The sequence below is a fragment of the Xyrauchen texanus genome, chromosome 14 (genome assembly GCF_025860055.1).
Source record: "Xyrauchen texanus isolate HMW12.3.18 chromosome 14, RBS_HiC_50CHRs, whole genome shotgun sequence".
Taxonomy (NCBI): domain Eukaryota; kingdom Metazoa; phylum Chordata; class Actinopteri; order Cypriniformes; family Catostomidae; genus Xyrauchen; species Xyrauchen texanus.
This window is the reverse complement of record NC_068289.1, coordinates 30,216,635-30,237,144: the sequence shown is the minus strand read 5'-3', so window position 1 is coordinate 30,237,144 and position 20,510 is coordinate 30,216,635. Positions and strand designations below refer to the sequence as shown.

The 20,510-nt window shown below is 37.2% G+C and overlaps 2 protein-coding genes across 3 annotated transcripts in view; one reads left to right on the top strand and one right to left on the bottom strand.

Moving 5' to 3' along the window:
* Positions 1-5,903: 5,903 nt before the first annotated feature.
* Positions 5,904-13,514, bottom strand: cnga4 (cyclic nucleotide gated channel subunit alpha 4). The gene is made up of 7 exons (XM_052142946.1): positions 13,393-13,514; positions 13,149-13,250; positions 12,780-12,886; positions 10,012-10,681; positions 8,910-9,069; positions 8,587-8,752; positions 5,904-6,517 (listed from the first exon to the last, which is right to left on the bottom strand). Exons 1-7 carry the CDS (start codon positions 13,512-13,514, stop codon positions 5,904-5,906), a joined length of 1,941 nt encoding a protein of 646 aa, XP_051998906.1.
* Positions 13,515-14,444: 930 nt separating this feature from the next.
* LOC127654991 (FHF complex subunit HOOK interacting protein 1B-like) overlaps positions 14,445-20,510 on the top strand; it is a 32,292-nt gene continuing 26,226 nt past the window's right edge. For both annotated transcript variants that reach the window (XM_052142576.1, XM_052142575.1), the window contains exon 1: positions 14,445-14,580. The gene's annotated coding sequence lies outside the window, so the exon portion shown is untranslated. The remainder of the gene's footprint in view (positions 14,581-20,510) is intronic.

Below are 20,510 nucleotides of genomic sequence, written 5' to 3'. Positions count from 1 at the left end.
TCATATTTCTTGGTTCTAGTCAGCTCTCTGGCTGCTGAATTTTGAACCAACTGAAGTTTACTTATTGAATTTACTGGACATCCTCCAAGTAATGCATTACAATAATCTAGTCTTGAGGTCATGAACGCAACAGAGTGCATGTGTCATAACAATATTTCTGAGGTGAAAGAATGCTATTCTACAAACACTGGAAATTAGATTTTCAAAGGACAGATTGGTATCAAATATAACACCTTCAAGTTCTGAAGAAGACGATGTAACAGTACATCCATCAAGAGTCAAATTATATTTTAGCACCTTATTTTTAGATGTTTTCGTTCAATAATTAATACTCCTGTTTTTAAATTGAATTTGATCGTAATTGAGTAGAAGGAAATTTCTGCCCATCCAATCTTTGATTTCATTGATACACTCTGCTAATTTGGAGAATTATGAAATTTCATCGGGTTTAGAAGAAATATACTGTAAAGTTGTGTATTATCAGCATAACAATGGAAAATTATTCCACGATTCCTGATAATATCTCCCAGGGGAAGCATGTATAAGGAGAATAGCAGAGGCCCTAAAACTGACCCCTGTGGGACTAAATACTTAATTTTTGTTTGATTTGACCATTCCTCGTTTACATACACAAAGTTGTAGCGGTCTGCTAAATTGGACCTAAACCATAATGCAAGTCCATAAATGGCAACTTAATTCTCAAAGCACTAGAAGAGAAATGCAGCCGAAGTCATAACTATGATAAGCGCAGTCTCTGTACTGTGATGGAGCCTAAATGCTGACTGAAATTGTTCATATTGTAATGTTTGGCAGGAGGAGGCAGACGAGTAGTGAGGATCTACACACGGGTTTTTTGAACAACAGTGAAAACAAGACAAACAGGAACAAATGAAACATCCACGGTGGGAAAACCGAAACTAAAACATGAAAACATCATGGGCACAAGAACAGGATGGATACAAGGCAAGACATGCAAGACATCGACTTCTCAACATGAGCAAACAACGATCGACAATGACTGGGGAACAAACAAGGTTTAAATACACAAACACAATGTTGACTAAACGACATGCAGGTGAGAACAATGATGGAGTGCTGGCAGTGATGAGGGCTGGGAATTGTGGGAATTGTAGTTTAGAACAGGTGACACGAGAAACACGGGGCAGACAACAAGGGATCGTGACACATATATACTATTTCTCTGTAGAAATGAACATAGTTGGGAGGACACTACGATTTCTAGTATTTTTTACATAAATGGGAGATTTGAAATATGTCTATAATAGGGTTGCAGTGGTATACCGGTTTCACGGTATACCATGGTTTGAAAATTGATGATTATCATACCATGTACATTTGCTTATCTACAGTATTGAGAAAAAAATGCAACTGGATAGAGAATCTCACATGCGAGTGCGCATCTACTTACCTTCCTTGTCCTAGACTGTAAAAAAAGATGGATGACGCCCCTTCGCTCTTTTCCATTGTTGAGAACTGAAGCCACCAGTGTCCCGATATGGCGCTGACATCTTGGGACTTGAGTCTGAGCAGTTGCGATTTCGGGACTAGACCTGCGCAGTAGTGAGCAGGAAGTAAAGCCGCGAAATCAAGGCCCCGCCCTCACTCTCGCTGAATCAATCCCAAGCACACGCCCCTGCACTTTTACCTTATGACGGTGTGAAATAATTAATTATAGAAATTTAGATATTAAATTTAAAGCTCCAATCTCCTCAGTCCTCCGAAGATCCCGAAAAAAAGTCTGTTGGTGCTTCAGTGACTACTTCGCTCAGAGAACCTGTCAATCACAGCTGTCACAGCACCGTTTTTATAGCATCAAATAACTAACTAAAAACAAACTTATTTTGAAAACAAACACTTGAAATTACATCAATGTGATAGAATCTACAGTAAATGACAAAAACTATCTTTGGAAAAAAGATATGTGAAGTGTAATTTATTTGTTTAGTTGGTCTCACGTCCTGTTGAATAACATGGGGAGGCGGGGCTTATGACCTATACTAGGACCAGTCACTGGGGGCTATCGAGACATTTTGGCTTCACTTTTGAGGGCTTGTGCAGCACACACAGCACAACGCTCTCCACAAGCGTTTACCATGCTCATGGTTGCCAGATAAGAGACAAAACACCCCCAGTTTGAGATTTATACTTGCGCAAATTGGAAATATTCCGCCTAATGTTATACTTATTTTGTGCAATCTGGCAACCATGCACGCGAGTGCACTATATCTATCTGGCTTTCCCCTTTGAACAAATTTAGCGATCTGTATTGCAATATTCTGCTCAAGGAAAAGTGTTATACGGCTACTCTGTGTCCATTCTTGCGGCTGCTTGTGATATTTGGTGCTACTACATTTGCAGGTAAACCTTCTCAGTGATTAAATTAAATATAAAAGTAAATCTCGGCATCATTGACACACGGAGGAGTAATCATTGACATGCGAGCAAAAGCAAGCCAGAGACAAATGTGTATATGTATTTATTATTTGTGCAATTTAGAAATGTTGAAGTCCCTTCACGCCTGTATGTTAATCTAACTCTTGCGGTATTCATTTATCATAGCCATGCAGTCTGTGTTATTCAGTTGTGTGCTGAAAGTCAAACGTTGACATCAACAACAAAAATAATGTCACTTGAAGCATGTCCTTTTACTGGAAAACCATGATCAAAACTATGCAACATAAAAGGAAATGCAACCCAAGATACATTAAATACAGGTTATGTTTAATCTATGGCAGGTCGCCACTTGATGTCCAATGTAAAATTTGCGTCCTGAAGCAAAACCAGTTGAGAACCACTGAGTTAAAGGTACAGACAGGAGCAGTCTGGCTGTGCTGTCGCTCACCTACAGTATATGTTAACTGTTAATAATCTGTGTAAACTGTTAAAAGCTCATATAGCTGATGTTATTTTTCATTTAGTAGTAAATTTTACATGCTATGATAACATGCTTTAGTTATATAACATGTTATAGTTACATGCTATTTTTTATCTTGTTTATAATTCGATTTATTATTATAATTATGTTAGCTTTCTTATTTTTTCTCTATGTCTCTATGTGTTATAATTTATGTGACCTGTGATGTCTCACAGAAGTTAGCAGTTGTTTGGATTAGCCAGTTTGTCTGCTTCCTGACCTGAGCCCTAGTTAGTCAAATACAATCACTATTAAGTCAATGAGCCAAATTACTAGGAGAGGAGTGCGGCACCTTCCCTGGAGGGATGGAGTCCGTCTCTTTTTAGCAGGTCAGTTCTACTCCAAAAACTCTTCTAATTGTCTATAAATCATATACTATTCTCCAGACACCACTCAGACATCCAGCCATTCAGTGACACTAATCTATTATAAACCACGTCACTATGACGAGCAGGGAGGGGGCCAGAGCATATTACAGAGTCTGACATTTTTTTGCATGTTCACACACCTCTTTAAAATTATCTCTAGTGATCTCCGACTGGCAAAGCCAGACATTGTTAGTCCTGACATGAATAACAATTTGAGAAAATCTACATTTAGCTTTAGCCTGCAAAAAATTATCTTATATATTTGATCTGATGTCAAACGCCCGAGCCCTGAAATGCACTTAACAATAGTGGCTGGAGACTCTATTTCCAAGTTCCTTACAATAGAATCTCCTATAACAAGTCTGCTTTCAACATGATTCTCAGTGGGTGCATCACTGAGTGGGGAGAATCTATTGGAAACCCTAACAGGAATGGGAGAGTGGTGTTGATTTGCTGAGTGAGTATGCTGCCGAGACGTCACTGCTGTGGAGGCTCTACAGCCGGAACCAAAGTGTGCGTGTTGCTCGCTGTACTACCCGCATCCGAACCAGTATCTATCGGTTTCTTTTTCTCACTGACCTCCACTAGCATTCGGATGCGTGCCTCTAACTCATGAACCTTCTCCATTAGCCTGACTAATTCCTTACATTTATCTCATGTAAATTTGTGACTTGAATGGAGAAGCTATAGTAAACATGTGTCATTTAATGCAGAAAGCAATAACATGAGTCGATGCCATGACTTACCGCAATTGTTTGTTGTTGTTGTTATGGTTGTTCTTGAGCAGCGAGGGTTTGAGATCGATGTGAATCCCTCACGCAATTGTTTGTTGTTATGGTTATTCTTGATAAGCAGTGCTTTGAGATCGATGCAATAATCCATGTAACACAGAGGAGAAAACATGTCCGCACAGAAAAACACTGTTGAATTGCGATAAAACAGAAAGCGGATGCACACGGAAAAATGCACTCAATCGAATTGCGATAAGAGAATGCAAGAAAAAATTATACACGCTGAAAAATGGCAGAGATTAAAGATTAAACGCTGAAAACAGAAAGATAAGCAATGCTAAAAAAGCTAGCAGGCTACAAACAGACTCGAGCTAGGTGCCCAAAATTACAATTCATGTCTTTAGGGGTTAAACTTTTTTAATGAGGAACAAATGACTTGCTCCTTTAAAATACATATAAATAGTGACATCAACTACTGTGATTTGAAAAATTTGTTGATGAGTGCTAAAGCTAACAAGTATTTCTAAAAGTTATTCTTTATAAATAAAAAGTGTAAATAGCCTGTGAGCTTCTTTCATGAATCTCAGGATTTTCTTATTATATGTTTAGTGACTAGTCATCAATTTTGAATGGCTGATCTGAGGACAAGGCCACTCAGCACTGTGGCCAGTACTGGGTCAACACTGTGCACCCAGTGGTAGACCCAGTAATTTGCTACCACAGCAAGACTCAGTGCAGGAGTGTAGTTCAGACAGGCCCCAATACACCACGACTGCAAGAAGAGACAAACAAGAAAAAGAGAATAGAGAAGTAGGACTAAGCTTTTTTACACATTATATTCAATTTGAGCAGTTATTAAGCAAGATAAGACATGCACCTAATTTGTGATGTTTTCAAAAACAAATAAATTTACTCTCTGAGGATTTCTTCTCAGAGTGGGAGCCCAAAAGTAATGGAGTAGTGGGATTCTGATTTGGCAATTCACAGCACTGATGCACGCTGTAAGAAGCGAGTAGTAAGCCATGGTAATCCTAACTTGGATAATTTCTCCAATTTTGAATCAGGTCAGTGACAATGTTATGGATACTCTATTACAACATAATAATTATTAAACATATCCCTTTAATATGAGGTACAGTGAAATAACTTGAGCCAACGACATCAATTAGTAGCCTACTTAATTGGTGGTTATTATTAACAAAAGAACTTCTGTTAGACTATTAGAATAAAGTGCACTACATTATCTTGACATCTGACTTGTTTCATTTGAGTTCTCAAACACAGAATCACAGTAAAATAAAAACAACAGTATCCCACAGAATACAGTCCCCAGTTAGACCACGTACTTATCGTACGGAAAATGCTTCTAGTTATTAACCTCTGGCGATTTCCTGCGTTCTGATAATATTCTGGACAAAGATGTGGTGAGGTGAGAAGACTTACAAACAAACAATAAGTGGCATAAAGTTACACCACCAAGAAACAAGTTTTTTTCTTCCGTTAAATCTTTCCCCATAAAATGAATTATTATAAAATGTAATAATATTTATTTACTTAAAATACGATGTCCATCGTAGGTTTCGATAAACGTACTGTAACTGTGAAAGCGGGGTATATGCTGCCACCTGGCGTCTGGATGCACGGCTAGAACTAAGGCAGCCAACCATTAGTAGATGAAGAAACTGCTACAGATGAGTCAGTTGTCATTGCTTCACATAAAAAAAAAACCAATGCTCTCACATTTTAATACACTTTCCTTTAATGTACCACATAAAAATACATTCATAATGTTACAGATTGTCTTTTGTATCCATGTGTCATGCATAGTATGGTATACAGAAATTATGTACATACTTATATATTGTTTACCTACTTTCCATCTCTTTTCTTATCCTGATGTGTTTCTTTTTTTACCCCTTCCTCTGTCTCTTCTTTTTCGTTATCACTTGCCCCTCTGACTCCTTTCTCCTTTTCTTCCAGGCTCTCCTCTCCTCCATCACCCTCTCCTCTCTCCCCCTCTTTCATTGGCTCCTCTTCATCTTCCTTCTCTCCTTCCCCTTTTCCATCTCCAATCTCCCTCTCTTTCACTATTTCATACTCTTTCATCTCTTCCTGTGCGCCCTCTGCCACAATGCCTTCCCACTCTTCGGTCTGCAGTTCCAGTTGTACCACTCTGTGCATCATTTTGCGGGCACTTGACTCCAGTTCAGCTATCAGGCGAGCCAGCTTGGTCTGCTGAGTCTCCAGGCTGGCCTCTAAGCGCTTCACCTTGTCCTCCGTTTTCTCCACATCTCCCTCTCCTTCATCCATCTCATCCAACATGCCCATCTTCGTCAGGATCTGACGACCCTTTTCCTCCAACAGGCGCTTGGCCGCAGGGAACTCAAGAAGGGTTTCAGTCAGGCCCTCTTTGGACAGGCTGAAGAGATCTGAGTAACCAATGCTGCGAATATTAGCTGTTCTTCTGTTGCCCGACTTGTTACCTGCATTTGTGAGAGTTAAAGGAATAGTTAAACCAAAAATAAAAAATACTCTCATCATTTACTCACCCTTATGCCATCCGGGATGTGTATGACTTTCTTTCTTCTGCTGAACACAAACAAAGGTTTTTAGAAGAATATCTTATATTTATCTGTTTCTCACCCACACCTATCATATCACTTCTGAAGATGGATTTAACCACTGGAGTCATTTGAATTACTTTTATGCTGCCTTTATATGCTTTTTGGAGTGTCAAAATGTTGGCACCCATTCACTTGCATTGTGAGGACCTACAGAGCTAAAATATTCTTCTAAAAATCTTAATTTGTGTTCTGCAGAAGAAAGTCATACACGTCTGGATGGTATGAGGGTGAGTAAATGATGAGATCATTTTTATTTGTGGTTGAACTATCCCTTTAAGATAAATTTGAGATATTTAAAGAAAGTGAGATTGTCAGTAATTGTAAATGTTACAACTGTGTGAGTCATTATGTTTTAATGTTGGTTATTTTTTGTAAAAAAAATGTTGTGGCAGCCATAATGTTTTAAAGAATATTTCACCCAAAAAATGTACTTGTCATTATTGACATTTTTCTGACCATGTATCATTTTATTTCTTACATAAAACATGTTCTATACCACAGGAGCAGATGGTGATTTAAAAATCCAAGCTCCAAAAATCAGAGAGAGAAAAAAACTTTGCTAGTACAGAAAACAAAAGCTTGGACATTTTGACATCTCCTTTTGTGTTTTACTGAAAAACTAAATAAAACAAATGACACCTTTGACAATGAGGTGATTAAGCTCAATCGACAGCATTTGTTGCATACTATTGATTACGGAGCAGCTGTAGCTCAGCAGGGTTGGTGGTTCGAATCTCCTTGGGCAAGACACTGAACCCCAAGTTGCTCCCAATGTCAGGCTAGCGCTAGGTATGGTGTATGAATGAGTGTGTGAATGGGTGAATGAGTCACAGTTTAAAGCACTTTGAATACTGTTAAGGTTAAAAAGGTGCTATATAAGTGCAGACCATTTACCATCACCACAAAATTTTGTGTTTCAGTGAGGCACTTACAATGGAAGTGAATGGGGTCAATCTGAAAATGCTCAGTTTCAAAATTTTAGACAAAAAACATAAACAATATGTGATTTTATTGTAACAAAATCCCTTACTAACCTTTCCTGTATAAAGTTATAGCCAATTTTACAACTTTGTTGCCATGACGATGTAATGTCAACAACCCCTAAAACCCTAAAATTACAGAAAAATTAAGATTTAAACAACTTAACAGCTCAAATAATACATTAATTTTCACAGAACATTAATAAAACTTAATACAATTATAAGTTTTACATTTCAGCCTTTAAACCCTCCAACAATTTGGCCCCATTCTTCCATTGTAAGTGCCTCACTATAATGCTAGATTTTTGCTATTTTAAAGAAAAGGAAGAAAAAGTCTAAATAAATTTTTGGGCCAATCAACATCCTGCCACATTTGCTGTTGATTGAGCTACACATATATTGAACCCTGAATATTTTACATCACTATTTTTTTCAAAGCAATTAAATGCCTTGTTTCTGCTGTGTGGGAGGTGAAGAAAGAGGACACTACATTTGTAGGATTGTGTCAAGTGCTCAAAAAGGAGATGCGTCTTTAAATATTTCTTAAAAGTAGTAAGAGAATCAGCTGGTTTGCTGGAGTTTGGAAGGTCATTCCATAAGCAACCCCGTCTTTAAATATTTCTTAAAAGTAGTAAGAGAATCAGCTGGTTTGCTGGAGTTTGAAGGTCATTCCATAAGCAACCCCCCATTCTGTGCCTCTATAGGTCCTTGTGGTGGTGTAGTGACTTGCCTCAATTCGGGTGGTGAAGGATAATTCTCATTTGCCTCCATGTCTGAGACCGTCAATCCATGCACCCATTTGTGTTTTTTATTTTAAGTTCTGAATTAAAATATGATTTATATTGTCAAGCCGGTTCTAGCCTCCTCCTTTCCACTAATCGCTTTACACCATTTTGATGGAAATACTGTATGGATTCTAGCACTACACTGGCCTTTAGTGTTTCATACCTTTGATATTCAGGATACTGATTTCTCCAAAGAAGTTTCCATCCCCTAGGACAGCAAACTGAGTGACTCCATCATCTGCAACCACTGCCAGCTTCCCTTCTTTAATGATGTACATCTCATGACCTACATCACCCTTCTTGCACACATACTCTCCCGGGCTATACACCTATAGAGGATACAGTGATGATATTATATATGATTTAAAAGCAAAAATGCACAGTTTCAAAAAAAAAAAAACTTGCTAAGCCAATGTACAACATGAGAGTCTCAGTTCAACTGACCGCAGTCTTTATATTCTTCAGGTGTGCCACCTGTTTTCTAACCTGTGGGATGAGTTTGAGCACCAGCTGCTCTAGCAGGCTGTTCTCACAGTTCTGAAAGATGGTGACCTTAGACAGGGTGGGCAGATGTACGCTCACGGCAGTTGCTGTCTGCAGTGTGATTGGAAGGTGTTGAAGAATCTCATTCTCCCGTGTGATCTTTCTGTTTCAGAGAAGACAAGAGATTTGAGAAGAAATGAACAATAGATTTAGGAATGAGATGGCCTAGTGGATGACTTAGGGTAGATAACTCAAAAGTTGTAGGTTTTAAACACACAAATGTTGACCCATGAATGTCTTCTTAATATGTGCCCTTAAGAAGACATTCAACCTCAGGTTACTCCAAGGGCACTACACCTAATAACTAGTTACTGAAAATATTATGTAGTGCCCCCAAAAATGAAAATTCTCTCATCATTTACTCACCCTCATGTCATCCCAGATATGTATGACTTTCTGAGAAGAATATCTCAGCTCTGCAGGTCCATACAATGCAAGTGAATGTTGACCAGAACTCCAAAAGCTTCAAAAAGGAGCATTGTATTGTATGGACCTACAGAGCTGAGATATTCTTCTAAAAATCTTTGTGTTCTGCAGAAGAAAGAAAGTCATACATATCTGGGATGGCATGAGCGTGAGTAAACAATTAGAGAATTTACATTTTTGGGTGAACTAATTCTTTAAGCCACACTTAAAATGAAATATTTGAAAGTAAAAATCAAACCAAGTGGCATTTATTAAAAAAAAACGAACAATAACTTCAATAAATTATACAGATTAAAACAATAAATATACTGTAGGTAGAAGTATTTGGACAGTGTCTGGTTGTTAACTTTGTGGAACATGTAAATTAAATGTAATGAACTACACCTTTCCTTACATTGCTATGTACCTGTGTGAACTTGAGTGGACTTCATACATCCACTAACAATGACATTGAACCAGTTGGCTAAATGTAATTGGAAAAATGGATAAGTGAAATTGGCATTGGTTGAAACCACTTGGTATGATTTTGTTAATCAATACCACATTCATACACTAAGCCTACTTTCCAAATACTTTTTGGGGGGCCAAGTTACTATAGTAGCCTAAAAAGAAGACCCACTTGTTGATGTGCAGATGCTGGTACCAGTCGTTGACTCGTTTCTGGAGTTCTTTGCTGATTTTCCTGCTGCGCAGGTAACCCTTCACCAGCTCGTGATTGGGAAAGAACACGTTGTCACGATCACGCAAGCTTGATATTACGTCACCCATGCTCCCTACTACTGAAGCGAACACCAGCACTGCGATTAACATGTCAGCGATCAGAAAAAGATACTCTTCCTCACACGTGGGCGGCGGAGTATCACCAACTGTGGTGAGGATGAGAGTGGAAAACCAGAAGCTATAAAAGTACTGGCGTCTCGTGGATGCAAATTCAGGGTCAGAGATGTTGGGATAGACCCATTCATCCATACCAAAACCTAGGTAATTAGAAAGAGAAAAGTAGATGCATGCGTTCCAGTGGATAAGCACAAAAATATACAGCATCAGTTTAGCGACGCGGAAGGTGTTCGGATAGGCTGTGCGCGTTTCCATGCGATCTAATGCTTCATTCAAACGGCTTGTGCGCAGAAAGCGATTGACCCGAACAAGAGGTGTGTGGATTCCCAGCTGCAGGTAGAGCAGATCAGTGGGCAACAAGGAGGCGATGTCCCACTTGAATCGAGAGGAGCGCAGGTAACGCATCTTCAAACGGGACAAGTCTCGCACCAGGATGCCCTGCTCCAGAAAACCTGTAGAGGGCAAATTGATTCTCATAGTTCAATCCTTAGTTAGACCTACAGTTATAAAAATACAGTTCTAAATTAAATGGGGGAGATCAGGGTTGGTTGGCTTTAAGCGTTGGTTCAGAGTTTTCCAGTAATTTTGTAATTAATTTCACAAAAATGTAATATCTAAATTACCCTCTTGACATGTGCTGATTGATTTTGTCAATGCATTTAAAGGTTAAAATCTTTTAAATGAAGACAACTTTTCAGTTTTTCTATGTCAAAACAAACATTAAACCCATCTGCCTAAAATGTTACAGACATTTTCAAAAGAGATTTTGAAAATACAATAATTTTAGTGATGGTATCAGTTTTATTTTGATATAACATTTGTAAGCCTTTGATATGCTAGCTGGCTAACATATTTCACAAAAAAGAGTGTAAGTGGGGTTGGTTAGCACATTGACTTTGGTGTTGTTGGCACATTGACTTCATATTTCCTCGAAACATGACGAAATTTCACAATTCTCCAAGTTAGCAGAATGTACCAATGATATCAAATATTGGATGGCTGTAAATTTCCTTCTACTCAATTCCGACAAAAAAGAGGTAAAAATTATTGGACCAAAAACTTAAAAAATAAGATGCTAATATATAATTTGACTCTCAATTGATGTACTGTCACATCGTCTTCTACAGCGAAGAACTTATGTGTTATATTTAGCTATTTGTCTTTTGGAAGCCACATTTCCAATGTTTGTAGAACAGCATTATTCCATCTCAGAAATATTGCTAAGATACAACACATGCTCTCTAACTAATTCATGCGTTCATGACCTCAAGACTAGATTATTGTAATGCATTAATGGGAGGATGTCCTGCAAGCTCCATAAATAGACTTAACTTAGTTCAAAATGCAGCAGCTAGAGTGTTGACTAGAACCAAGAAATATGATCATATCAGCCCAATCTTAGCATTGCGACATTGGCTACTTGTTCAATTTAGTATTCATGGGAAACCCATCTCATTTTCTATAATCCTGTTTTAAAGTGAATGACATCTATGCTAATATTTTTCTATTTGTTTCCCTGTCTTAACCTCGAGATACATATCCTGAGGTAACCAGAGCCTGCCAGATCCAGCTCTGGTCCTGCATGATGTCCGACTCCGGTCCTGCCTGATGTCTGATTCCCACTACCACGTGTTGCTAATTGATGACGATTAACTGCAGCCTGTGCCAGCCAGAATTCACTTCAGTCTACTATGATGGACTTCACAGAGGATGGACTGATGCCATTATTATCCGTGCACTATTTTGACTCAAAAACATAACTATATTACATATTTTTCTGTTGAAACATAATTTTGCTGTAAAGCTGCTTTGAAATTATGTATGTTGTGAAAAGTGTTATACAAATAAAAATGACTTCGCTTGACTTTAATGTTGTTTGGCATAAGAATGGATAACAATTCATAACCTTCCTACACACCATTTACAAACTTAAAACCTACATACACACATAACATAAAATCATGTATTATGATAATAAGAAAAATAATAATAAGAAATATTATCTATGTTATTATTACTTCTACACACATGGTTCTAGCCAGACCAATGACACAATTAGTTCCTATTGTAATGAAAAAGGTTTTACATTAATACAAGTTTGTATAAGTTAAGATTTATATATTTATACTAGTTTATATAAGTAAAAACTGCATATTAATCCCACAAAATAAATTAATAATCTATTATTCATAATCATATCAATACAGTAATATTTCAGTTATTACATTATCATCATTACTCATATTAACAATACACATTTTCTGTGTTGGTTCTCTCTTGTTACTAACACTGTCCCAACCAACCCCATTGGGCCACAATAAACAACATAAATGTAATCATTAATTAACAAAAAATAATATTGAATATTTTGAAAGATTTAATATATTTTTTTCAACTAAGTAGGCTACTTTACTTTTAATTTGCACCTAGTTGGGCTAATTTACAGATTGTTTCAAAATAGATATTCAAAAAAGAATGAAAAGTGTGCCAACCATCCTCAGTTTCCCCCACATGCAAAGGCAATAAATAACTGACAAAATGCACACTAACCTGTGCGAACCCCGATGACTGTGTCAACCACATAGAACAAGTCACAGATATAGTCCAGGGTGAGCCATGTTGCCAAATACATCTCCTCAATGTCATAAAAACATGTCCTATACATAATATAAATAAATGTTTTAAAAATCAGTACTTATGTTAAGGCAGGCAAGGAAAATTACTACTTTTCATTAGTAGTTACAAATAACTTTTAAGACCTGATAGCAGCACCTAGAAGTCCTAGTTAATGGAACTTTATCAACCCTTTTCATCAATAAAATCTTTAAATGAGATATTAAATAAATATTTCTGTAATTGTATAATTATTAACAGTCGCTGCAAAAAACTTTACCCCAGCCTCATGTCACGTTTTCCCACCTGCATATTATGATGACCCAGTTGTAGCAGATAGGGAGTATCATAATTTGCAACCATGTGTAGTAAAACTCTTCAGATGGATCTACTACCCATTCCTTCCAGCTGAGAGATTAGATTTAGAACAGGGCATTTTGTGTTAGTATTTTCATTCTAGAGCAACAGTACTTACATTTAAGTATCAACTTCATTAGAACATTATAACATTATAGTAAAACATGTAACGGCAAAATACTTTAAGACTCACTTTATTTTTGGAGTCGCCTCTTTCTTCTTCTCATTTGATTCTTGTCCCTTAGTCTCTTCCTCTTTGCCATCCTTGTTCATGTGTTGCCATGTGAAAAGCCTTGCCCAGCGATTCATGTTCATGTATAAGATAATATTTACAAAACTAGAAAACAAAATATATACGTATATATAAATATATATTTATATATATATATATATATATATATATATATATATATATATATATATATATATATATATATATATATATATATATGTGTGTGTGGGCAGGTGAATATCTAACAACTTTTCAAAGAGCCAGCAATTAGTACTTCAATATATCCTTCAGACATAGTGTTTCAAATACATCTACAAATAGTAATATCTGTCTAGTGGGTGGCAAAAGGAGTTTTACAAAACTGATGAAGGAAACAACTATTAGCCCTCTCCACATAACAACAAGCAACCCCACCCATACAACACAGGTGCTATGTGATGCTCATTGTCATGGCAACATTTCTCCAGAGAACCTACAGGTAAGCTGTTTCCACCTGGCTCGATAATCTGTAAACCATTCAGAATTCAGAAAACTCTATGGAGTGGTAATGAAAATAATAAAAGTAGTACTATAAAAATGTTCTATCAAGACGGGTGATATCTAAAGACTTCTAAGATTAAATTCACTATGTCATTGATGGTTAACAGATTTATTTTGGCTGACTGAGTCTTTGGGCTTACAAACATAGACATTGTTTTATCATTGTTTATTGTCATTTTAACTGTAGTTACATAAATCAACGAGCTCACTATCTTGGTGAGATAATATAATAATAAATAATAAAGGCCCTTATGCAGTGACCGGGAAAGCTGTCAAAAATAAGTCACCGCCTGATGGCAGTATATAGTTAAGGCTAGAGCTAAACTTATGAATATTAATGACGTAATATTGATATGTTTACAAGGAAGGTGGAGTAACGTCGGCATCATGAAATTAATATTCATAAGCAGAACACCGGCGTTCTCTTTAAGCGCAAAGGGTAACGCCCTCAATTGTAACGTCACAGCGTCCCGTGCGCGTAGGTGTGTGCGTTGAACCCGAGAAGAAAAATGGCTGCGGGACGAAGGGAGAGGTTGACAAATCTCAGATTCGCTGTTTGAGAACAGAAAGGTTACGACGGGGACGAAGCTGAAAACTGGCCTCGCCTGTGTAAGTGTTTTCCCCCCCTACTTTTAACGATCAAATCTCTCCATGTGGTGGTGTCGTCGCCGTTCGTGTCACGCTGGCCTCGCTAGCTAAACGGACAGCGTCAAATCAAATCTTACCCGACGCGAGCTCACTGTTAGGCTAACGTTTAAGCTCCACATAGATGAGAGGACTACTTCATAAATAATTGTCAACGAAATGAAATGCGTGCATTCCGTATTAACAACAAAAACGTTGGAAACATCAGGCATTGGATTGGTGTCATTCCACTTGACAGTAGACCTTAACGAAACAAAATAACGGTTCTCTCTCTTGAACTAACACTTCAACGCCCGGTGTGTTTAAAACGATACAGCGCTGTGTGGGAATGTGTGGGCCGTGACACTCATGTACGTGGAAATGAGTGAGTTGTGGGAGCTGCGGTGAGATGTGAAAGCAACATTGTGATTGACAGCTGGTTAGGTGTTTGTACGTCAACTTCATGATAAGAAACAGTAAAATGGTTGTGTTGTGTACTGTGCTTTTATAAGAGAAATTTGGCTTTTGACGAGCAACATTTTGAACAGTGTTTTGTTACGTGGTGTGGTGATGCCATACTTGATCACTGAAATGACTTTCAGATTTGTGTAGTGTGTTGTAGCAATGGAAAGTTTGAGTTAAGTAGTGCGGGGGTGCCAGTCTTGACCAGAAGAATCACTTTTTTTCCACAATTGTGTTGTCAAAAGCAAATCTATAACTCTAAATCCATCTTTGGAGTCAGTGAGCATCACTGTACACTAACCACTGTTCTTAAAAAAAGTCAACCCACGTGTGATTCATCTTTGCTAAAACAGGTGCACATTTGTGATGGTTGAATGCAAGCTCTTATGGATATGATTCTGGCAACTGGATTGGGTGGCATGGGAATGGATGGTGTTCCTTTATGAAGCATTTGAAAATTATTATAGCAAGGCAAATGTTTTGTTCTTATATTGCTTATGCTCATGACATTACTGTATTTATCAGCGAATGTAAGGATAGACAGAATTTAAGCCTCTTGATGGGCCTTGGTTTTTTTAATTTGGTTGGTTATTGGGTTGAATATATGCTCCAAATTTGTGATTAGAGATAGATGCAGGAAGCAAATCAGAGAGTTGGGTAATTGGTGGAAATGGTAAACCTATAATTAGGGCTGGGTATTGATACAGATTTCCCTATTCGAGTCCGGTTCAGAAGCTCTCGATTTGATTCTGATTTTGTTTAAAGACTCATAAGGGTATATTTTAGTTATAATGTCACTTTTACTTACATTTAACAGAAATTATCTTCGAGCTAGTGCTGTTAATTATACAGGCGACCTTCTATTTTGGTACAAACATTTTACTAATTATATTTTATGTTTTTCATCATTTTGGTCACATTTTAGCTTTTAGAAAATGAACAAATCAATGCATTTAATCAGTAAATGTGAAATTATATTACATATATAATATTTTGGTGCTTGTTTATTGTTTAATTGCATAATTATTTACTATTTACTGGTATTTACATTGATTTGTTGAACACTTGTTAAAAACAGGTACTGTCTCTTTAAGAAAAACGGCATGTAAAGAGTGTCTGTTGATGAGTGCATGTTAATGGAGGACAAAAAACATGTGATTCCTTTAAACCAAAATTAAACCATGTTTTGCCCATGCTTTAATGCCAACTGGAAATACTGTTCTAGGAAGTGTGTTCACACTTGAGCGCATCACAATCACTATTCATCATCATTTTGTTGAAACCCTGTCAACTTGCATTTTATATTATTGCAATAATAATAATGTTAAGAAATTGTTATAGAAATATATTATTGCATTATAATAATAATTATCATTATTAATATAATAATTTTATTATTATTATTATTTAATAGTAATTTATTTATTAAACAATTTATTGACTTACTATGCAGTCCTGGTAAACCCTCAAGCCTTTATTTCGGTGGAAGCTTTTATTTTGAAAACTGAAGGGTCTGAAGTTTCTGTTGTTTGAAGTTCAGTTGTCAACAGCCTTTTAATCCTGTGAACTGCTCTCATCTGCCTTGCTGTCAACAAAATCCTGGGGTTATTTTAAATGTGTATAGTCAGAGGTGGGGGACTCGAGTTACATGACCTGACTCCAGTCGCAAATTTAAGGACTTGTTACTTGCTTGACTAAATGAAGAAAATTACTTGACTTTGACTTGAGAACCAGCGACTCGAGACTTGAATTGACTTTTTATATTATTTTTATATTATTATTTTCAATGACTTATTATAAACAGTAATTAAATGTGTTTAAAAAATATCGTGACATTAATTAATTCATATGCAATAGTGATGCACGATTAATCATATCGCAATCACGATGTCAGCCTGTGCGATTATATGATGGCAAATGCTGCGATTTTTATTAAATAATTAAGTGCATGTGTGGACGTGACAGCCCATTCTCTCTGAGAGCTGTTTGCCCATTTTCTGCACTGCTAATAAAAAGTTGACCAGTCTCAGTTTAGGGAGTGGCACGTGCGGTCATGTCATGCGAGTTTCCGGTGTGAAGATGGATGCCGAGCAGACCGACACTGAACTGGTGGTCAGAAAAAATAACACAGAAACACAGATCACAGCTTGGCGATATATCTTTATTTCATCAATAATTAAAGTTAATATAATACGGGAGTGTGACATGTAAATAAGCACAAACTCCAAAATCTCTGTGCGGTCCAGACTGCTTCAATCAGTCGTGGAAGAGACCCAATCTGAGCGCGAGTCTAGACCGGGAGAGATTTAAAGTTCCGCCGGCTGATGCACACTCTAACACGGAGACGCTCGTCTCTCACCCTCGCTGTCTGCAGCTTACAACGTGTTGCTTCATTGATGAGATCCTCATGATAAGATCAATCTTATGTGAAAAATAACATTTGAATTACAACAACAATAAAGTTTGTGTGTATCTGTATACACACACACACACACACACACACACACACACACAACAACAACAACAACAACCGTTTTAGTGGTTTGATTGAACCAACCACACTTTTGTACCAGTTTCCTTTTCAAAAGTGTTTATACAAAGTACATGTTACATCCTGCTTAAATGTCCCAGTTTGTATGGACAATCTTATTTTCGTGAAAATGTTAATGTTCTTATTTATTGTTCTATTTTATTTAGGTGTAATATTGAGAAAATAAGTTTGCAGTAATGCAAATATAATTAATTTTGTAAAAATATTATTTTCATTTGAAAACACTGTGCATTTCTAGTTGTTGTTGTTGCAAAATACACATTTCAGCATTATCAGTGATCTATTTGTGCATTTTCCTTGATAATAAAGCAAGTTGACTCATACCATTGTTTATTATATCGCAATCGCATATCGCAATATTAACCTCAATAATCGCAATATGACATTTTCCCCAAATCGTGCAGCCCTAATATGCAAAAATTTAAGAATGACTTGTGATGAAATCCAAGTGCTCTCATAGTGATTCTGACTTCTGTAGACTTTAACTAAAGCCCTTGAATGCAATACCTTAATGACTATTTTATGTAAATGTATCTCTGAAGGGAACTGAATGTCTTCAGAAAAGTTTCGATGGCTTTTTTTATTAATCTTACCTCCGTATAATGCCTAATAAAGTATTGTTTATAAGTGCAGGGCTGCTTTGTGTACTGGCGTTACCAGGGTATCAGCTATATTTCTGCTGTATAAGCGCCACTTATTGTCAGAGAGTAAATTTGCATTTTCATTCAGCTCATCTAACGTTTTTGTTAGATCAGTGTGAAAATCTGACCGCATTTTTACACGGCATACACACAGTGTTATACATTTTAACAATCCTCTGCAGTCGACCTTTATCCCTCACGGAGGCTTAAATAGCCTAATACGGGACCGGGTGTGTAGGATCACGACCCGGCTCCGCCCTCCGCCATTCCACATTAGGTATAAACTTATTAATTTTGTGAACGCAAAGCACTTAAATTTCACTTAACAGCCATGTAATGTCAAATATCCATGGTCATTGTTGCTTTATTCATGCAGGTTTAATAACAGGCAGTGAGACAGAGTAGATTCCCTGCTCTATTTCTGTGGAAATATTAACATCATGAGAAATAAGGGCTTGTGAGTTAATCGGAGTGCCTTAAAATAATGTGTGAAAGTGAAGAATTTAAGGCAGAAATATTTTACCGTTGCATAATATAATGTTATGTAATACAATATAATGTAATAGCTATACAGGTTGGTTGGGTTAGAAAAGAAGTAAAAGAAAACAAAGTTACAATCATGATGATTAACGTAAATTAAAGTTAGTATTACTAGGTTAATTGGCATAATGTCACAATGCTTACGGCTTCACTAGCAAGATAGCGTTAGCAGTCTGAGGTAACGTTAAAAGATTAAAAGCTGAAACTGACATCACTAGTTTGTACCATGCTTTTTAGAATGGTTGGAGCACAGCATTTTTAATAGGTAGTATTTATTCATTGAAAAAATTGTTTTCTATATAAACAAGTTATATGCCAAGTTAAATGAGGCCCTGTGATAAATTAGTTAGCACCACAGACACAGTGGCTGGGGGTGAAGAGCATCATGTATATGGGGAAGAATTGGGTGCGCTGTTTCTCACAATTCAATTTATTTCAAAGTTTACAAAAAGTTGTACACTTTTTACAAAAGCACAACAACACTAGCCTCTTAATTTTGCTCTCAAAGTGCACCAGATGGAAGTATTTAAAATGTATACAATTTTCTTATGGGGGAGCATGCCCCGGACCCCCCTAGAGGGTCGGAGGTCCACCCCCCATAGTCTCACAGACTCCTGTAGGAAACAATGTACAAGGTGTGCATCCATACAGAAACAATGTTTTTTCAAATGGCCGTATTGTACTGTTTCAAGCACGGGATAAATGGACTCCAAAGTTTCTGTGCAAATCTTATTTATATCAATGTTGTCTAATAAACAAATCGTGCCACTACTTTTAAAAACTTTAATGTGTATTCCGGCGTAATGGCTGTTTTAACACATTTCACCATTGTGTTTCAGTGAAATGGACATTCCAGTGATTATCACAATCATGGGTAATCAAAACATTATAATAACATATCTTCAGCGATCGACATGTTCTCAAGTGACAATGAAAATCTAAGTAATTATCTTGCCGTAACTGTCTCTGCTGTAAACACCCGGCTGTATGCCTATAGTATTCACTTCTTAGTAGAGAGGCAACCCAAAAGTGCGCCAGGGACACGATTGGTTTAGGCATTTAAGGAGGTGCCCTCTAATGTGCTTGCACTGCCTGTCAGGTAACGTTGAGGTAATGTTGACCGCTTCGGTTAAGGATGTTTTAAAGCTGAACGCCTTCCAATATTAAGCTGCTTGTGGACAGATTGCATCAGAAAGGCATTCTTCTCACAAACAGCATTTCAGAGTTGCCAGCAGTTATTGCATGTGATACTACCAGCAAGCATTTCACGTATCGCACCTGTGCAAAGTGCTGTTACAATGAGATTGAGTTTGGAGACAACTGTTCTAACATGGCAGGTAGTGGTCCAGGGTAGTCACATCTGAAGAAGAGAAAACGTTTGTTAACTTTGCAAAAGTGACACAAAATGGAAAGTGTGATGATCTGTTGGCTTTGCTTAACAAGAAGCTATACTCTCTAGCATTAGCTACGTTACATCAATTCAATTGGATCCATCAAACTAAAACACTCGGAGAGCTGAAAGAAACACTACGTGAGGATGAAGTCTGGATTCATTTAGACTTCTCTGAGAACTATGGCTGTAAGCAGGCGCGGATTAATGCACAGGCTTTCATAGGCTGGAGCCTAGGGGCCCTACATCTGCAGGGGCCCCAGATTGGCCAGACTGTTTTTTTTTATTTTAAATTTACTTCAGCGTAAACAAAAAAAGACCCTCATTGGCC

Excerpts from the sequence above, each read along its gene's own strand:
- cnga4 (XM_052142946.1), bottom strand. The coding sequence starts at position 13,514 with ATGAACATGAATCGCTGGGCAAGGCTTTTCACATGGCAACACATGAAC. Across the intron at positions 13,251-13,392 it reads GAGGCGACTCCAAAAATAAA|CTGGAAGGAATGGGTAGTAG; the intron begins GTGAGTCTTAAA and ends CTAATCTCTCAG. Across the intron at positions 6,518-8,586 it reads CAGTATCCTGAATATCAAAG|GTAACAAGTCGGGCAACAGA; the intron begins GTATGAAACACT and ends TCACAAATGCAG.